Source organism: Eleginops maclovinus, chromosome 23 (assembly GCF_036324505.1).
Source record: "Eleginops maclovinus isolate JMC-PN-2008 ecotype Puerto Natales chromosome 23, JC_Emac_rtc_rv5, whole genome shotgun sequence".
In the NCBI taxonomy this organism is placed as follows: domain Eukaryota; kingdom Metazoa; phylum Chordata; class Actinopteri; order Perciformes; family Eleginopidae; genus Eleginops; species Eleginops maclovinus.
Window position 1 is genome coordinate 9,569,663 of NC_086371.1, and position 18,954 is coordinate 9,588,616.

General features: G+C 38.8%; 6 protein-coding genes across 6 annotated transcripts; 3 read left to right on the forward strand and 3 right to left on the reverse strand.

Moving 5' to 3' along the window:
- Positions 1–80: 80 nt before the first annotated feature.
- Positions 81–2,662, forward strand: pttg1 (PTTG1 regulator of sister chromatid separation, securin). The gene is made up of 6 exons (XM_063876827.1): positions 81–237; positions 1,051–1,143; positions 1,254–1,384; positions 1,497–1,584; positions 1,949–2,110; positions 2,513–2,662. Exons 2-6 carry the CDS (start codon positions 1,056–1,058, stop codon positions 2,593–2,595), a joined length of 552 nt encoding a protein of 183 aa, XP_063732897.1. The 5' UTR covers positions 81–237; positions 1,051–1,055; the 3' UTR covers positions 2,596–2,662.
- A 103-nt stretch (positions 2,663–2,765) lies between these two features.
- sowahd (sosondowah ankyrin repeat domain family d) lies at positions 2,766–5,096 on the forward strand. Its single transcript, XM_063876826.1, has 2 exons — positions 2,766–2,994; positions 3,204–5,096. Exon 2 carries the CDS (start codon positions 3,308–3,310, stop codon positions 4,286–4,288), a length of 981 nt encoding a protein of 326 aa, XP_063732896.1. The 5' UTR covers positions 2,766–2,994; positions 3,204–3,307; the 3' UTR covers positions 4,289–5,096.
- A 2-nt stretch (positions 5,097–5,098) lies between these two features.
- rpl39 (ribosomal protein L39) lies at positions 5,099–7,201 on the reverse strand. The gene is made up of 3 exons (XM_063876828.1): positions 7,063–7,201; positions 6,622–6,725; positions 5,099–5,318 (listed from the first exon to the last, which is right to left on the reverse strand). The coding sequence occupies exons 1-3, from the start codon at positions 7,063–7,065 to the stop codon at positions 5,270–5,272; spliced, it is 156 nt and encodes a 51-aa protein (XP_063732898.1). The 5' UTR covers positions 7,066–7,201; the 3' UTR covers positions 5,099–5,269.
- Positions 7,202–8,021: 820 nt separating this feature from the next.
- On the reverse strand, positions 8,022–12,127 carry upf3b (UPF3B regulator of nonsense mediated mRNA decay). Its single transcript, XM_063877025.1, has 10 exons — positions 11,823–12,127; positions 11,164–11,270; positions 10,962–11,068; positions 10,778–10,876; positions 10,434–10,544; positions 10,280–10,323; positions 10,007–10,195; positions 9,763–9,920; positions 9,343–9,676; positions 8,022–8,968 (listed from the first exon to the last, which is right to left on the reverse strand). Exons 1-10 carry the CDS (start codon positions 11,931–11,933, stop codon positions 8,837–8,839), a joined length of 1,392 nt encoding a protein of 463 aa, XP_063733095.1. The 5' UTR covers positions 11,934–12,127; the 3' UTR covers positions 8,022–8,836.
- A 483-nt stretch (positions 12,128–12,610) lies between these two features.
- On the forward strand, positions 12,611–13,848 carry ndufa1 (NADH:ubiquinone oxidoreductase subunit A1). The gene is given in 3 exon segments (XM_063876070.1): positions 12,611–12,885; positions 12,998–13,087; positions 13,695–13,848. Coding segments are annotated over 3 exon segments (219 nt in total). The 5' UTR covers positions 12,611–12,777; the 3' UTR covers positions 13,716–13,848.
- Positions 13,849–14,885: 1,037 nt separating this feature from the next.
- On the reverse strand, positions 14,886–18,746 carry nkap (NFKB activating protein). Its single transcript, XM_063876065.1, has 8 exons — positions 18,107–18,746; positions 17,397–17,477; positions 17,172–17,233; positions 16,998–17,090; positions 16,868–16,910; positions 16,585–16,788; positions 15,841–15,990; positions 14,886–15,345 (listed from the first exon to the last, which is right to left on the reverse strand). The coding sequence occupies exons 1-8, from the start codon at positions 18,523–18,525 to the stop codon at positions 15,171–15,173; spliced, it is 1,227 nt and encodes a 408-aa protein (XP_063732135.1). The 5' UTR covers positions 18,526–18,746; the 3' UTR covers positions 14,886–15,170.
- Between the last annotated feature and the right edge of the window lie 208 nt (positions 18,747–18,954).

An 18,954-nucleotide genomic window follows, 5' to 3' on the forward strand; every position in this document is an offset into this window, starting at 1 on the left:
ATACGTATAAGATGTTCCCCCGTTTGATTATTTATTAACCTTTAATGTATCCATATGTAGTGCAAATTATTTTTTGGTAACGCCCATTCAAGTCATATGTGCCACACCGACCAATAGAAGGAGGGCAGTGAATTTTAAAAGGAGCCGCGGTCGCTCAGAAATTACGTTTAGATCATAACAACTCTCAGGTACGAGAGCCAAAACACCAACCGACAGCGAAAACAACACATTACCGAGGTAAAGTTAATGCTAACACTTGTGTACCAACGTTACTGTTACACTTTTGGTTAACACTTTTACGTTTTAGAAAATAAGATGGCTAACGCAAGCTAGCTAACTACGCTTTATTCTGCAATACTCTGAAAATGTGTCTGACATTTAGCTCAGCAACATTCATTAACTTCACCTCATTAAGTAAACGGAAAGTTAATCGATGTTAACCTTAATTAGTTGCCTGTCATGTGGCACTTTGTTGGTTGGTTGTGGTTAAATACGACTTTTTTAATATAAACTTTGAAGTAAGCTAATTATTGTTAGCATAATGATTGTTATGTCTGCAATGGTTTTTAACTTAACTTTTCCATGACAAACAAATAAAACGAAGCTTGAATAAATTGTGCCAAGTACAGAACATTCATCAAGACGGTCGAGTGAGTTGTGAAAGGAAAAACTAAATATTACCAGAGGATCAGTGCGTTTCGGTAATGGTAGCTACATCTGTTAAGTGCTGTTATACTGCCGTTAGCTATTAGTTGCAGTTCGCTCTACTGTGCCTAAATGTCAGATGTTGAGTAAACAGAGCCAACGTTTGACTATCAAAATTGTTTCCCATTTTCTGCTGATTCCATTACATCCCTGATTCAGCTCCAAAAGCATTAATGATGGTTTTGTTCCAAATGTCCCATTTAGTCTGCATGCACAAAAGAAGAACCATGTGAATGCAGCGTTACACATGTCTCTCTTGCTGTGTTTAAATGTCTGCCACAGCAAAGTCTCTTCCATGGTGATACATTATGTCCTGCAGTAGCTAATATAAGGTTGTGTTTTCAGGTACAATGGCCCACATATTCTTTGCTGAGCGAGAAAATGCAAGTCTTTACCCACCTACTATGAAGATGCGCCAGCGGCTTCAGTCTGCTCCAGGTATGAGAGGGCCAACCTTGTGATTTTTAAGATCTAATTTTTCATTTAGCAGTAATATTGATCCATATATAGAAACATGCTTTAACCTTTTGCCTTTCCCTCCCAACTAGAAAAACTTGGAACTCTTATAACTACCAAAGGTTTACACACGCCATCTGGCCGTAAAGCTTTTGGTACTGTGAACAAAAAGATTTCAACCCCTGCCATCAACACACAAGAGAAGAAAACCCTAAAATCACAGGTTGGAATAAACAGAAGTTACAATTTAAGAATGTGGTATCAGGCTTTCCTGTATTTCATGTCTCCATACCTCTAACAACACCTGTGTGGACACAATATGATGTTCCCTACAGGAAACCAAAGTCAAACATGCTTCAGAACAGAAGACCAAAGTTGAGGACTATGCGGAAATTGAAAAGGTCTTCCCTTATGACCCGCTAGGTAATCGCCACGTTCATCACTGACAGTTCTGTTAGAATCGGACACCATTCTAACAGAGATGAATCTTTATAAATTATTGGTATAAAAGACAGAGTTTATAGAACTTCCTCCTTTATTGGAATTGTAAAATGCTACTCAATCAGAAAGGACTTTGTGTAAAACCCTCTGCATCATCAGATTATCTTTGCGTCCTTGAGTCTAATAATGGCTTTCCCCGTCGGGACACGACTCATTGAGGCCCATCGGTGCATTAGAAAAATGTATATGTCACATAGGTTACTGGCTCATCATGTATAATGTTCATTCCCCCATGTGGGGGCTTTGTTACATTTTTTGAAATGTGAATTTATTTTTATTTTTTCAGAGTTTGAGAGGTACAGCATACCTGAGGACTTAATTCCTCTCGGTAGCTTTGCTCTGCCTGGACTGGCCTGTTTCCCACAAGCTCCAGTGCTGTTTGAGGAGGACTTGGAGAAGTTTGACCCACTTCCAAACCTGTCACCTGTAAAAATGCCAAATCATTCAGGTATTGACTTCAAAACTATATTTATGGATTCAAAGACCTGAGCATTATTCAGTGTTACATACTATACTATGAAGCATAGGGTGGACACACCCTAATCACAGTATATGTAATTTATTCCACAACAACAATTGTGATGACTGAGAAATGTTTCCATTATGATATTATCACGTTTTGGCTAATGCATCAATTTAAATAATTGACAATTAATGGCTAATAAAAAAATGATATACTTTATAAGAGGGTTGGGGTAATGTTATCTTTTGTGACGGAGTAAGCTTTTAATGACCACATGCAGCATTGAATAAGATGCTATTGCCTTGCAGGTTTAGCCATTAAGTATGGTGCAGCGCAGGTATCATTAATCTACTGTATGATTAACTTTGCTGTATTTTCCCTCTCCAGATTATTGCCCAGCACTGGACGCCTTTCTACAAACACTTGATGAGCTGACTGTTGAACTTCCTCCAGAAAATTTTACTGACTAAATGTTGATGCCTGTTTGTTATTGTGATTACATTTTTACTGAAATAAAGTTTTGATCTGTCACTTTTATCTCTTGTGTTTGCTCTGCAGTGTTTCTTTATAATTGGTGACGGGTTGGTTGTGTCAACGGAGTAACGCTGTTTTTACTTCCTGCTTTTGAATTCCATCAGTAGTCACATGTGAGGCAGTCTCCCTATTGGTGTTGCCTGAGATTAAAATGAACTTTGGCTCAGTTCCTCTTGAAAGGAAAAAGAGGATATCAACTTGGCTCTAGCTCAGCATTTGTGAGGAACACTTTAACTATAAATCTATATTCTGTCTTCAAGCACAACAGTGGGAGGGGAACACTAAGGGTCAATGATCGACACAGTTGGAGAGACTGCACCTTGGACACAGAACAGGTGAGTGGAGGCAGCTGGATACTGACGATTCAAACTGATATTTGTTGGTTGACATAAATCGTACGAAAGGAATGCATTCTTGTGAAACATACTTGCAAAATGAGGAACTTGACTTCTTTGTGTTTCAAGACTTAACAATTTAATACCTGGGTATTTTACATGTTTAGACGTGAGTTCATATTAATAAACAGTTTCCTCCCATTTCACAGGAATGAGTCCAGAGTGGAGAGAAATTGTCCCAAGTTTATAAATTGAGATATCGTCGGGGTGTTGTCTAAAATAAAGGAAGGAGTGTTGAGCTCAGTCGAGCAGCATGAATGAGAGCAGATCGGCTGAAACTGGCTGTGAACCAGCGGTCAGTAAAACCGACGCCCACGGCAGCAGGAGGTCCAGACAAGGCACCGTTGTGGAGCGACTCTCGAGGTATGGCATGCAGGTCATGCCCAGTGCTTTCCAGCGTAGGTCGCGGCTGCAGAGGCAGCTGGAGGTCACGGATAGCTACGAACCGGGAGCACTTTTGAAGGAGGCTTCGGAGAGAAGCTCTCTCACACCCGCGATGCGTAAAAAATACCTGAAAGATTTGCTTTTGAGCAACCCGTCGCACAGCGGGTTTAGCAGCGTGCTGTCACAGACCTACAGTGTGTCCTCCGAGCAGGACGCAGCAGACTGGGCGTTGTATCCGATGGAGCACGCCTGGATGTTGTCTGCAGTGGAGGGAAACTATGAAACCCTGCTGGAGTACATCTCCGAGGACCCCTATCTGTTGACCAGGAGGGATTTCATCAGCGGATACTCGGTGCTGCATTGGCTGGCCAAGAGAGGACAAGACGAGACTCTGCTCAAACTTTTGCGGTTCGCACAAGATGCAGGGATCGCACTGAATGTGAATGTGCGGGGCAGTGGCGGGCTGACCCCGCTGCATGTGGCCAGCCAGCATAGACACTTCATGGTCATCAAGCTGCTGGTCGGAGCCTTCAGTGCCAACGTAGATGCCATGGACTACAATGGGAAGAGAGCCTGGCAGTATTTGCCGGGAGACGCCCCGCCGGAGATGAAGGAGCTGCTGGGGACCTGGGATGATGAGCACAGCTGCGGAGGATGTGCGCAAAATGTCAATAAAAACGTCAACAACAACAGCGCTGGAGCAATGAACTTGACCGCATATGATGAGGTCGACCATGGAGAAACAGATGAGAAACACTCCTTTGACCGGACGAAGAGACGGGGTAGCTGGAGGTTTGGTTCTTTAAAGAAATTGCTACCATCCTTTTCATTTCTTCGAAAACAATGCTGAGTGGTTATGACAAGCCTTCAAATGTGAATTATTTTACATTCACTTCCTGCCTATATCTGTAACTGTCCTAGAGTAGGCTACTTTAGAGTGTTTATCAATATTAATTATTCTCTACTCTAGCAAGACTACACTTATTTCTAGTAACATGGATTCCAAAGAGATACGTTTGTCAATGACTTGAAATACTTTCACCTTATGCCTCAAAATACTTTGAATGAACTGCTCCTTACTCATTTCTACACTGAGGTCACTTACTGTGAGAAGGGGTCACCAAACAGATATGGCTTGTCATAAGGGATCATTACACCATTTTGACAATACTTGGTATAGGGCATCAATGTTGCTATTCACACTTCTGGAAAATAGTCCATTTGATGTACTGCACTCCAATAAATGAATGTCGTAACTCACTGAAGCCACCTAATAACGCCCACTGCCTGTACAGAGCCTTTTCTAAACAGGTCTTGCTGCCCCCCCAGCACTGCTTGTGTCAACAACTAAATGTTACGGATCCCTGATGTGGCACATTTTTTCCTAACTTTCAGCACTTGGGTAAACATTTCATCATAGGTCTTGCTACTAGATTACACTTCTTAGATAGCAGTGCTGTCTCTGGCACAAGCAACAAAGTCAGAGCTCAGATTCTAACCAACTACAAATAGCCACAGTCTTTCATAAACACAATTCAGAAGTATTTGCTGCTGTGTGGTCAAGCTTCTCGTTCTGCGGAGCTGCATCAGCATTACATGATGTTTTCTCAAAACACTCAGCCTGTAAATTGGATTAAAAAAGATGAACTACAGCCTCAGATCAAGTTTGATCACAGATGTTTTATTGTCAAACATGAGCATAACCAGAGTATCTGTAAAAAAAAACGGCTGCTGCTCCAGATAACATGGCTCCCCCACGGTCAGGCCCAGCAGTTGGAGGTCCTGGCAGATGTTGGGATGGAGGGGGGCTGGGATCCAGGGTCCCACATGTTTACAGGCCGAGCTTGGTCCTCCTCCAGTGTCTCCTCTTGGAGTTGTACCTGAAATCCAACATGACAGCAGGTTAGCAGTGTTCAAGTACTTGTGTATAATACAACTGTAATAGTGGACAATAAGGCTGCAACCAACACCATTTTCATTATAAAATGAATCTGCACTTTTTTTTTAAAGAATAGATTTGTGCAGTATAACATTTTGAGAATGCATTTAAAACTGTATATCGCAGTCTCTTCCTTCAAATCAAGGCGATGCCTTTTTAAAAGTATTGTCATCTAAAATCATTTAATATTGTGTACCAGGATTTGCATTTCAAATTTTAAAAACAGTCAAATTAAGGGCACGTTCAGTTGAAGCTAAGCAAATGATGTTGATGCTGCTCAAATTTCAAAAGGCCACCCTCTGGAGTAATATAGGTATAAATTAACTTCTGGGGTCAAAGTTACATGTATCATTTCTTTCCACATATGTTGCATAGAAGTCATTTAAGAATTACAGAAATCTACCAGGAAATAAATTCAGGGCAGAGCAGCCATTTGGGGCAAAGTGAACTGTTCAGCTACAGAGCATCCTCATCACCACCACGGTGAGCTGGATTTGAAGCTCTGCAGCAGAATGATACTCTCAGCAGGATTAATGACAGCACTCTACTGCAAGGAAGTGCTGCAATTGCAGACCTGCTTTACACACACACTTAATGGAAAACTCAACACTTAGGCCCATTTTAAAACATCTTTTGTTAAAAAGCACAACAACCTCTCATACAGGATTAAACAATCAGCAACACCTTTGGGGGATATTTGTTCTTTTGAATGCACAACAAACTTTACTGTTGAAGTTATGAGGTGAATATGATAAGATATCCAATGTTTTTTTTTACTGCATTGACAGTGTATCCAGTCCATAGAGCTTAAATGCTAATGTAATTTAACAGATTGAAATAAAACATCCATGTATGATGCAAAATTCTTTATGAAGATGGGATTTATTTAATACATTTACACGACTATAACTTGTTATCAGCTTACTAACGACATATTAGAAGGTCATTTTATTCAACTCTAGTACACACACGTTTTGACAGACAGCCACATAACATCTTTGAAGGACATTTTTCCCACCAATTTGCAACCCCATAATGATGTATGGTAGAGATTAGAAAGCGTTTAAAAGTAGTGTGACATGACATATTATAACCTACATTAATGAAAGTCTAAGAAGTGAAATGCTGGGACCACAGAATGACTTCAAATCCACTGTGTCCACATGTACAGACTGTTAGCCTTCCCAACATTACAGCTAGTAGGCACCACGCACAGTAACACAAAAAACACACGATAACCTTACCTGATCTTGTTTCCAGTCTTCATTCTGATCCACTGAGGAATGGGCCGATTTTGTTTCTGCTTCTTAGCGAGGAAGCGCTTGATCCTGAAAGTCTTGTGGGACGACTGGAGAAGACAACAAAGGCCGCAATTAACGCCACGTCACAAACATCCAAGATTACTTTTCAAAAGCTGCATGTCTATAAGTGTGGATAAGCACATATCAAGCAAGAGTGAACAAGCAATAACCTAGCATGTCTGCAGGAAGTTTAAGCTAACATGCGTAGCTCTACAGAGTGGGAACCGGCTAGCATTTTCTAGAAGCTATAAAGTCCTCGTATAGAATATTTTTAGAGAACATACAGCTTTATGTGGTACCCGTGATACATCTTTTAATCACACTACATATTGGTACAGTTTTACAGGGGATGTAGGCGAGGATGTTTAAAGATTTTGTATTTACCATTTTGCCCACAATCCTTTCCCGAACTATGGCGGTGGTCGAAGAGAAAGACGGATGTAGCGTCGGCGCTTTTATCCAATCAGCGTGCGACGACCAGCCGCCCGGGCTGCACGTTCTACAGACAGCGACACCAGGTGGAGGGTTTGTTCACCTGCATCCCAGGACCTTTAGGCGTGATGTGTGTTTACAGCACGGACTCTGGCTTGTGTTGTTGCACTCCGCTTCACAGTCCATGTTGGAAATTGAAGGACAGGAAAATGAAAATATAATGCTTGTGTTAAGGTAACCTATTGTGCTGAAGAGTTTCACCTCTTGTTCAGAGTTTATTAACAATTAATACATTGTGAAAATAAAATACATTGTTATTTACAAATCGCAGCTATTGTGACTTTCTTCGGTTATTTATATGGCATATATTCTGTAACGTAGATTATTTTCTATATTATATATATTCACCCTGACTCATGTGAGGTTTTCTTTTAATATTCGAATTTGTGATACATTTCACAGGCTATGAACTGGATGTATGTTTTTCTTCTATAACTTCAGAGGTACATGTACTATCCTTTGGTAAAGTATTGTATCTGATACTTAGGCACTTGTACTACGATAGGAACATTTCACTAGAATAGTTAATCCTAACTTTTCCAATATTTAGCTAATAAAAATATACTACTTAAAACCATTTGAAGTAGTTCTGGGCTGCTTTTAGAGACTCACATTTGGTCATGTACCACTGAAATATATCGCCAGCTAAAGCAGGATATAAAGAAATTGTGTGAGCATGAAAGAGGGGCTTGTGCTTAAACAATAATATTTAAATAATTCATTAAATTATTTAGTATTCCATTATAAGTGTATTCGGATGGTGTGTCAAAACTAAACTTCTACAGTGTTATGAATAAGCTCCAAGTCGCAAACTTAAAAAAAGAGGGAAAAAAGAAACAAAGGCATGTACATTTAAGCAAAGACCTTTTTTATTCCAGTCAAAAATTACTCCTGTACGTTTACATCATTTTCATGCTGTATTCAGTTTGGTGCATCACACATGTTTAAGGGGGAATTTCAGATTAGAAAAGGGGACGAAGGCCACAGGTTGATCCCTCTGATTGAAGTTGCATGCAGGCATAGCTGTCACATGGCAGTCTAGTCAGAAATGGCTATTTCTCCTCAGACACTGTATGAACAAAACACATGATCCCATAACACGTAAGTACAGACTATGTACTTCAGCATATGTTGTGACTATGACACAATATGAGAGTTACAGACTTTAATTGAAGTTCCCCAGGTAGAGGAAGGTTACTGTGTGTACACATGAAACTGAGCATGTAAGGGGTATAACAGAGTCTTATTTAAGACTACACATACAGATGGCATTGTTGACATATTGAGTGAGTGGTAAGTTGACAAATGTGATATGGATAAACATGTTGAAAGCCAATGTTTGCAACACTTAACATGAGAGAAACAATACTGACATAAGGTCACTTTAAGTTCATGTGGTCCAAGAAAGCTTTGGCTCCAGCTAATGTGCCCACCAGCCAAACTCTTTCCAAAGGTTACCGTTACCTTACATAACAAATAAAACTAAAGAGGGACACATTCAGGCACTGCTAGGCTCTGCAATCATTCTTCTGCCCCTGAGACTGGGAGAGCCGGATGCTTGAGCTGCAGTGAGCGTCACCCTGAGGCGCCACATTGCTGCTCCGAGCCTCACAGGCCTGTCTCCCCTCTCCTCACCAAACTTAAAATGCCATAAGTAGAAATCTGCTCAATCTTCTCCTTTGTCAGCCACTTTCTCTGTTTCGGTGTCTGGCTTCCTGTCTGCAGAGTTGGATTCGGCTCCTCCGCCTCGATTACGGCTTCTGGCCCCTGGCTGATACAGCTGAATCGCAGGTCGGTCCTGATTTAAGGAAACATCTTTCTTAGAAATTCATTTCATTACGTTGAGATGACACTTTTTTCTAAAGCGAGAGCAAAAATCCTGCAAGTACATTAGCTTTTAATAAACCAAACTTTTTAAAGTACTGGATACGGAAATAAGTGTTATTTAAGTATGTTTTTTCTTCATTTTAGTGGCCAGGCTGCAGTCAAACACTGAAAATGGTTGTAAAAATAAGTTGATTTGAAAGGCTAGAGTAAATGGGTTTAAATGAAAAAGGTTTGTTATCATAAACTAAAAATGTAAACTAATACAGTTAGGCTTTTCAGAGAAGAGTTAGACTGGCAGTATGCAATGCAAAGTATGTAGTATGCAGTACGTTAGAATGTGATAACCTTGTTTCGTAGCCGATCTCTTTTCAAGCTCTCCTCCTTCTTGTGGTCTTTGGCAGACCTCTCTGGCCTCTCAGAGCGAGTGGACTCTCCAGTGTGATCTCCCTTCTTCCTCTCAAAGACCCGCTCTTTATCTTTTTTACCCTCCTCCTCCCTCTTCTCCTTCCTGAAATTGTTCTCTCCATCCTGCCGCTCTCTCCTTCTCCGGCGGTCTTCGTCCTGTCGCCTGATGCGTTCCTTTTCCCTCTGTCGGCGCTCCTTCTCCCGCTCTCGATCGCGCTCTCTGTCTCGGTCTGGTTCGCGCTCCCGGAACTCTTTCCTCCCGTCTTCCTCACCTCTGTGGGAGAATCACAAATCCTGTTTGAGTATTCTGTTCAACAAGAGATATGTATTTTCAAAAACAATCTAACTGTAGCCACTAACTTCCTTCCTCGATCCTCCTTATTATCAATGTGCTGACGCCTCTTATGATCAGCACCTCCCATGGGTCTGTCCTCTTTATTTGGCCTCTCTGGTTTCTTGGCTTTTTCCTTGGGCTTCTCAGAATCAGCATTTTCACCTCTGTCTGGCTTCTTCAGGAGCTAAACATTGTAAAAAAAATAGGAGTCATCATGAAGTATTGGAGGAATCACATTTTTAAACAGCTTCAACTGACTGCAGCACACACCTTAATCTTTGGTTCTTCTTTCACTTGGTCCTTGTCTTTCTCAAGCGGTTTGTCAAGTCTCTTCATCTTATCGGTCTCTTTGCGCTTCCTTCTCTCCTCCTCCCTCCACTTGCGACGCTCCTCATCACGCAGACGCTTGCGTTCAAGCTCCCTCCTTCTTCTCTCTTCTTTCTTTTCCTCCCTGATTCTCTGAAAAGTGATCAAAGACAACATGAAGCCAGCCATGATCATGCAATTTTACGTTAATAACTTTAAAAAAATAGGGGAATTTACCTGTTTATTCTTCAGGAAGTCCAGCAGAGGTGTTGTTTTTTTGGCTTCAATAGAGAAAAAATATATGTCTGAATTCATCCTCCGAGAATAGTGTTCCAAAGATATACAAGATGTTTTGGATGCACTTTATAATGGAAGGGATTGTTAAACCTACCAACAAGTTCCTTTGATTTGGCCTCAATCTCTTCCAACAGGGTCTCAGGTGTTGATGCCAACTTGTCATCATCGCCGTTGTAAAATTCAAGAAACTTATTGTAATCAGGATCTGAAAGAAAATATACAACATATAAATAACAACACTTTGATGCTTCTGGGAAGACTACTTCTCTGTAGCTTAATAGAAATGTTAAGTATTTGAAAATGATAGAGTTGTTTCACAAAGACTAACACGAGACTTTTTTATAGGAAACAAATTAGATTTTTTGGTAGTAGGACAAAAGGTCAGACTAAACAGAACCATCACCAGATCTCTCTTTTCTATAACAACATAATCTTTACCGTCAGCAATTGTTCCACATTTTGCATCCCTTTTCTTGCTTCTTTTCTTGGAAGTCTTTTGAAAAGGTGCAAACTCCACAACGGCGGGATACTCCTGTCCTGTATTTAAAAAAAAAGTAGAAAATCATCAAGCCATGTCTGGGAGAATCCTTTCTATTAAGTGGTAAATGTATGAGCTTCGCACCTCTGCTGTCAATGAACACATAACCATCAAATCGATCTCTGAAGAGAACTATATCCTCTTGGTGCTTGAAGTTTATGTAAGCCCTTGCAAAGAGGTGTGGGAAAAGGCTGAAAGGATAGAATATTAAAGTCAGGTTACATTTTTAAGGTAACTGGAAGAAGGTTTTTTTTTTAAATAACCAAACATCTTTATATTAATTTACCTGGTGTCGTTGGAGAAAAACTCCAGGTAGTCCATCTCTGGGAGAGGTTGTAACTGCTCCTCCAGCTCCTCCTTGGTCAGGCTTGGTGGTAATCGTCTGATCACAATCTTTGAAATAATTGATAGTGTAATATATCATCACAACTGGAATATCAATAAGAATGGTGAAAGTACAATTTAAAAAAAAAAAAGTAATAACAACTTCAATTAAAACTACATTCCTGTTTACATTGAGTCTATCCATTTTGGAAACACGGTCTACCATTAGAGTATATTTCTGTATTTACATGTATTTAAGCATATATATTAGACTTAACATTGTGTTCTCATTTTGCTTTCACCTGCTTTATTTTGCCTTTTTGATACATATGTTTTAAGCACTGTTCGAGGGAGATATTTTCGCTGTCAAAAACTGCTTGTTTTTAATGGTTGGGACATAATTAACTAAGAATGGGATGACTGATATTAACTTAAAGTTGGGGTTAGTCATATGGCCACTTTTCTAACACACAATAAACATTCAAAAGAAGACTTTATATTGTTTATCAGACAAAGCACAGCTAATAAAAACATGTTGTTATTTAAATATTAACGACAGCTCGTAACCATAACAATAACTGAGGTATAGCAACTGTAGCTAACGGAGCTAGCAAGTTCTACCTTTGTCATGGCCTCTTTCTTTTCCTTGGACCTCTCCATTTTTTCTCCATCTTCACACTTTATTTCCAGTCTTCTGTCCTTCGGTCTAGCGTTTTCCTTATCTTCCTTCATGGCTGAAAATCTACTTCGTCCCGTGGTTGTATTTCATCTCATTCCGCACACTTGTTTACTTTTTAGCAAGTTAGCCGCCTGGTAGCAACCGAACTAACCGTAACTTCCTCTGGTCGGACCTGCAGTTTGGAGTTACCACCACAGGGGAGCGATGAGAGTGAAAACAAGCGTATTAACGTGAAATTAAAATCATTTGAATTTTGTTTAATTTTTGTTGGGTCAATTTCTTTTGTATGTGTGTTTCTTTTGTCGAAACGTTTTTGGTATTTTTTGTATTGTTTCTTTGAAAAGTGACCTTAAAAATCAGGAAAATTAAACTTCCTTTTATAACCTTCAGAATAAAAGATGGGTTGTTTAAGATACTTTAGAACGGTGTATTTTCTGTTACGATTTTCACAAGTAAAGGAGTGTACAGTTATAAATTAACATCATCTAATCATTTCCTCAGAAATAGTGATTACGGTGAGTGTTTTATGCTGATTAAACCTTTCTGTTAATATGCTGTATAGATGGTATTAAATGTACTTTCTTTATGCATAATGGATTTCATATTTCACAACCTTACCAATAATATAGGAACTGTAAATAAAACATAATGCATGATTACGTTTAACGGCGAAATAGTCAAGTTGTTTGTACAACATGACGTTTATCTCTAATACAGCGATGACACTTTTATTTTGAAAATATCCCCAAAGGAAGTGTTCTCCTTGCTCTGCTAGCGGAACATAGGTCGTCAGAAGAGAGTCGACATTTTGTTAGCTTCCTAGCAAAATAAACTGATAGGGCAACTCGGTTATAATAAAAGTTGCTCTCAGAGGCCTCAGAGTCTCCGGCTGCAATCATGTGGTATGAAATCCTGCCAGGCTTGGCGGTCATGACGGTGTGTTTGATCATTCCCGGGGTCGCCACCGCTCAGATACACAAGTTTACAAACGGAGGAAAGTGAGGAGTATGCTAATGTGGCTCTGGCCGAGCTAACAAGAAACAAGCTAAACCTTTCCGTCTTTCAGTGTTTTTTCCTTTAAACATCTTGATTAAAGACTTGTTGTTTTCTCCTGCAGGAAAAGAGAATTGCTCGGTATCCCTGGCAGTGGTATCTGATGGAGAGAGACAAGCGAGTGTCAAAAACTGGAAACTACTTTGATTCCAAGGTTAGTGTCCATGTGTCAGAATAAGAATCAGATTCCTTTAATTGGCCCGCAGCGAGGAATTCAAAAACAGCAAGTAATAACAAAGAAGAAATGTATGTTTTTGCACAAGTGATAAAAGTGTTTATATTGCACATTGCAGGGTCATGTACAATATTGCTACAGTCTGTATTGTGGGGGGTCCAAAGTAATATAACGTTCTGTGGTATCCATTACATCAATTTTGTCAATGTGTTAAATTAATATTTGTTTTATATTACCATAGCCCTGGGTGTCACTCAGCTATACATTTATCTTGCAAGTGTCTTTATTTACAGAACTAATTTAACTAGCAGATTACAAGCCTAGGTTGTACAAATACAAGACATAAAACTTATTAAATGGATTAATACCATTTTCATTTAAGGGGAGTCAAATATCTTCCTAATGACATATTTTCCAAACTGTAAAAAAGTAGACTGATGATTACAGCAGAACATGCTTAAACATCAAGCCTAAATAATAACTTCCATACTCTCATCAACTGAACTAAAACTTCCACACAAAAAATAAATATATTGGTTTTGGTTTGGTATTTGTTTTAAGATATAATATTATTCTTTCTCAACAGGGACTCGAGAACATCCACTGATGACCAGGAATTTAAGGACACTGATGAGAAGAAAGTTGTACAATAAAAGAATATATTTAACATCCAGCTGTTTGTTTTTTCAGTCCATGAAAGCAATCGTCCCTGTTATTAATTAAACTGTTCCACACTGAAATCTTCTGAGGCTTCTCTGCTTATTTGTGAATTTCAAAAGAAACAGAAAAGAGATCCTTTACACCTGTCATGTGTTGGGTTGCTGATATTGTAGATGTTCTGTCTCTTGAGTGGAAACCCAAGAAATATATTAATATATATAGTAGTGAGACTGGACACTATGTAATAGTTTTAATGTATAAATCATGGTTTAAAGGCTGTATCTGACAAAACAACTCCAAAGAAATACAAACAAACATTAAAAGCAGGGCTGAATGATTTTGAAAGTGAATTGTGGTCATTTAAGGATATTGCAGTTGCAATAGGATTAACAATATTAAGTCTCATTTTCATAAATTAAACATGATTTTTATGGTGGTGAGTTTTGCAGCGCTCTGTAGGCCTACCGTACAAAGAATTGTAGAAGTCTGTAGAATATGATGTGAATAAAAGGTAATCTCTGCAATAAATCAATGTTTTCAATTAATATCCCAAAATAATTTAGGGAAATTTCTTAAATGTGAGAAATTACTACTTTATTTAAAATGAGTTGCAGTAGTTAAATCTTTTTCAGACAACACAATACACTTTTTCAAGACGTCCCTTTGGCTGTAATTAATTGATTTATTGAAAAATATGACTGATGGGAATGAATGAACATTATTTTATAACCATCTACCAGTGAAATTGTGGAAAAGGAGAAGACCTGCTGTTTAACTATTCAGGTTTTTTTTAAATAATATAACATATATCATTTAATAATCTACACTGACCAATATTTACACAAGCAGGTGAGGTCAACACAAACCATAAAGACTATAATTTCATCATTCCGGTTGTGAGAAATCTGAGGAAGTGATGATTTAATAACAAACAAAAAAGGTAAAAAAAAATGTATTCTAGACAATATTATTTTAGGTGATAAAAATGGAATAGATTTTTTTTTAAATATATGAAAATATAGTACCAAAGGTTTCTAATATCTGCTTTTTCACTCATTGATGATTGGAAATGTCTCTAGAATTACCAAAATTGGAAGAAGAACTGTGAAAACCAAAATTGAATATGACATTTTATTGACTGTTCTGATCAGGATGGTTCGCAAAACATTTACAAGAGAAAATAAAGATTGAATTAAAAGGGAAGACTTGTTCCAGGGAATACATGGGATGGAGAATATAATACAACAAAATACTTCTCAAAGTCTCAGTTACACACATGTTTACAGTTAAAATCCTCCCTCAAAACTGTACATTCAACTCAAACAAGATGGGATTATATTCCCAAAACACAAGAATAATACCTCAAGATAAAAAGGAAAGGTATAAAAATCAGATGTGATGTTCACTTCTCCTCCTTGCCTTTGGTCTTCCTATACACCATCTCCCTGAAGCTGGACAGGATCTTGGACTCCCTCTTCCTCCTCTCCTCCTGGTTAAAGGACGCCAGCGCTCGCTTCTCATCGGCACTGTAGATCTGGTTTTCCTTTCTCAGACGCACAGCCTCCATACGACGATGTCTGCAGGGTTAAAGTTGATAATTCTCAGTAACACAATAAAAGAAAAAGAAGCTGAAAATCAATGTTCCCAGACTTTCAAATCTAATTTATGTTTCTCTTTGTAAATGACTCCTTGTTATCGCTAAATGTGTGTCCTATGTATGTAGATATGTCTTTTATCTTAATATATTTTATTTAATATCTTATGCATTCTTTTATTTAATAAAACATGTCCTTTTTTTATAGCTTTGCTTATCATTGCTAGTGCTATCAGAATACAATCCTATCGCTTTTTTTTGTCTGTGAATTAACAGATATATATATTTATCAGAATCAAGGTCAGAATCAATTTTGTGGCCAGGTACGTTTACACATACAAGGAATTTGATTTGGTGTCTGGTAGTGCAAACATCAATCTAAGAATGTATGTGTACATAAATGTATATTTTTTCAGAAAAATAGAGTTAAAAATCGTACCAACGCCCATGTGAGAGTTCACCTCTAAATATGACGTACCTGCTGCCACTCATCACGTAGCCAGACTTCTCAAAATCTGCGATCTCGCAGCTGGTGAGACCGATCTCTCCTCTTCTCGGGATACGTTTGCCTGCTTTCACGTACTCTGCCATCGCAGCACCTTCACCCGGCAACAGCGCATGACCAAAACTGGGCCGAGAGAAACATGCATTTGTTAAACTTGGGCGATAAATGAGGAAAATAAGTTCTGTAACATATAAGAAAAAACACCAATAAGTCCAAAAATTCCAAGCAAACCGTTTAAATGTTGTGTTTTATCCAACAAACTGTCCAAAACCAGTTCCTCACATATATTTTATATACATATTTCAAATAGATACCACATTTATAAGAAAATATTCTAGAGATGCATGATTAATCAACTAATTCAATGGTCAATCAATCAACAAAATAACAAGGTACTGTTTTACTATTCAACTTATAGAAACATTCAAAAATACCCAAGAACCAACTTCTACATTTTGAGGATTTTACTATTTTTCTTTGACTAATAAGACAGATTTTCTTTGTTTTTTTTTGTGAGTAATTGGACCAAACAAGAAACTTGAAGGTATCAACAGAGTCGTTACTGGTATTCTTCAATTACAATAACAACAGGAAGTTGGCCTCTTGTCATCATAAATGACCTGTCTGCGTTAGAATCTCATGTGTTATCAGTCAACCTGCTGCAGTGCTTTCACCAACATTGTGTATAGTAACATAAAGTGCAGTTAAAAGACTTACTCTAAAGGTCTGTCATCCTGCTCCAGCTGAGTGAGGGGAGCTTCGGGGCCAACCATGTGTTCGTCGATGCAGGTTTTCTCAACCCACATCACCCTGTCGGGATCCTCCTCTTCTTCCTCCCCTTCTTCTGACTCCTCACTGCCGGAGTGGCTGGACTCCTTGCGGCTCTTCTTCTTCTCCTTCTTTTTCTTGGACTTCTTCGACCTGAAAAGATTGGGTTTGTTTAATTCAATTTTGTCTGTGTGTGAATAAAGCTAATATGCAGCAGCGTTTCGTCACATACTTCTTGCTTTTCTTGCTCTTCTTTTTCTTCTTCTTTATTTCTTCTGAAATATAAATAAATTAAGAACATATCAACCTATAAAAATCAAGACAAGTACTTTCTTCACTTAATATATTTACGATTGTCTTACCATCTGAATCTGACTCCATCTCGCTGTCTTCTGAGTGCTTTTTGTTCTTCTTTTTCTTGGATTTCTTCTTCTTTTTTTTCTTTTTCTTATCGTCTGTGAAGTACAATTTTGTTTGTAAATTCACAGTACGCAATTTCATGTCATTTGTTCACATCGCAACACTGTGTGCTGTACCTTCTGAGCTTGATTCTGAACTGCTGTTTTTCTCATCTTCGACTGGAGTGAATTCATCAGAGCTATTGAAAAACAAAGAAGGAAGAAAATGATACCTTCTGCAACGGAAAAAAAAAACTGACCTACGTATAATGCTCTGGAAAACAAATGTGTAGTTCTTTCGATTTCAAAAACAAGTATCATACAATAAACATGTTGTTTTTAAAAGCGAGATTCTTGACTTACTCTGGCTCTTTTACTCTTGGTGAATATCCCCAAACTTCAGGACAACCTAACTCACCGATCCTCTCTCTCTCTTGCAGACGCCTGCAACAGAAAAAACAAACAACCTGTCAACACCAAAACAATCTGTTGCACTGTGCCTTAACCTGTTGCTACCTTCTTGCTATGTTATATGCATGCTTTGTTTTATTGATTTTTATATCATTTCCAATTTTGTAAGCTTCTGTGTTGTATGTTTTTACTGATTGTATTTACTTATTACTTTTAATAAAATTAGTTTTTAGGGTGACTTACATCTTTCATCTACAAATGAAACATAGCCTTTGGGTAATGTCCCACAGAGGGGAAGTTTACATTGTTACAGAAATAGTAAAGATTGAGACAAAATACAAAAATAAAACACTATTAGATAAAGGGCAAGAACATCATATCTAAATATCTAAAATTGGCAGTTTTACAAGAACCCATTCGGTCAAAAAGTAGCAGAAGCATTATTTATAAAATATATTAAGTGAAACATGTAGAATGTACTGTGGTAGAAGCAATATAACAGATGTCAAATTATACATTGCATAGGGACACTTACAGATTATTGATAGAGTATCAAAATTGTCAAACTAAGAAGGCAGCCAATAATAATAATGTTAACTAGCTCCATATTGCAGAGACACACTGATTTGATGGAGTGAGCCTTAATTATCTGTATGTGTTACCTGGCTATAAAGGCCTCTTGTCTCTGTCTCTGCGCGTCGTCCCTCTGCTCCTCGTAGTAATAGTCCTCTTTGAAGCTGCCGTGTTTCCCCGGTGCTTCCCTCGGCTCGGACCAGTGGCTGCCGTGGCTGACGTTGATGGTGTTCGGGTTGTTGTGTCGCTCCCTGGACCGGGACCTGCTCCGGCTCCCTATGCGGATCCTCCTGATGTTTCTCGCCTCTCGGAAGCGGCGGTCCCGCTCTTCGTGTTCTTTCTCCCGGTTCCTGGGCTTCGGCAGCTTCGGTCCGAAGCTGTACGGAGACAGGCTCCTCTCTCGGCTGCCGCTGCGGTGTCGGCTCCGGGACCTAGTCCGCGGTCTCCGGGCCCGGGGACTGCGAGGCTCCGCGCCACCGTCGGAGCTCGACCGGTCCGAGTGGGGCATCGCTACTCAGCAATCTGGACTCTACCCAAAACTATGGGACAAACTAAAGTTTAAGATTCGCTTTTTAAAGGAATATTAAGAGAGAAATATACACGCGTTCGTGTTTTCGTTAGCAAAGCGTCCAATAACAGGATGTAGTCACGTGTCCGTCCCTGATACACACCGGTCTGACTACCAGGAAGTGAACATAGTTCCGCTTGTATTTTCTATTGACACGCAACATGTAATAAGTATCGGAGGTATTTCTGCAGTATTGATTGTTTTTCTTAATGACATGGAACTATAGAAGAAATCAATTAAATGTTGAAGTGTAAAAAAAAAATAAGCTCAACAATTTAACCAATTTATACACACCTTAAATCCTTATTGAACAATTGAATTGTTTTAATTGTCTTTTTCTGTTTCGGTTCATAATGCACTCAGTTTGAA

Excerpts from the sequence above, each read along its gene's own strand:
- sowahd (XM_063876826.1), top strand. The coding sequence starts at position 3,308 with ATGAATGAGAGCAGATCGGCTGAAACTGGCTGTGAACCAGCGGTCAGT.
- upf3b (XM_063877025.1), bottom strand. The coding sequence starts at position 11,933 with ATGAAGGAAGATAAGGAAAACGCTAGACCGAAGGACAGAAGACTGGAA. Across the intron at positions 11,271-11,822 it reads AGAAAGAGGCCATGACAAAG|ATTGTGATCAGACGATTACC; the intron begins GTAGAACTTGCT and ends ATTATTTCAAAG. Across the intron at positions 8,969-9,342 it reads GAGATCGGCTACGAAACAAG|GACCGACCTGCGATTCAGCT; the intron begins GTTATCACATTC and ends TCCTTAAATCAG.
- pttg1 (XM_063876827.1), top strand. The coding sequence starts at position 1,056 with ATGGCCCACATATTCTTTGCTGAGCGAGAAAATGCAAGTCTTTACCCA. Across the intron at positions 1,144-1,253 it reads GCGGCTTCAGTCTGCTCCAG|AAAAACTTGGAACTCTTATA; the intron begins GTATGAGAGGGC and ends CCTCCCAACTAG. Across the intron at positions 1,585-1,948 it reads CTTCCCTTATGACCCGCTAG|AGTTTGAGAGGTACAGCATA; the intron begins GTAATCGCCACG and ends TTATTTTTTCAG.
- nkap (XM_063876065.1), bottom strand. The coding sequence starts at position 18,525 with ATGCCCCACTCGGACCGGTCGAGCTCCGACGGTGGCGCGGAGCCTCGC. Across the intron at positions 17,091-17,171 it reads TTCAGAATCAAGCTCAGAAG|ACGATAAGAAAAAGAAAAAA; the intron begins GTACAGCACACA and ends TGTACTTCACAG. Across the intron at positions 15,346-15,840 it reads TACGTGATGAGTGGCAGCAG|ACATCGTCGTATGGAGGCTG; the intron begins GTACGTCATATT and ends TTAACCCTGCAG.
- rpl39 (XM_063876828.1), bottom strand. Across the intron at positions 5,319-6,621 it reads AAGACTGGAAACAAGATCAG|GTACAACTCCAAGAGGAGAC; the intron begins GTAAGGTTATCG and ends GTTGGATTTCAG.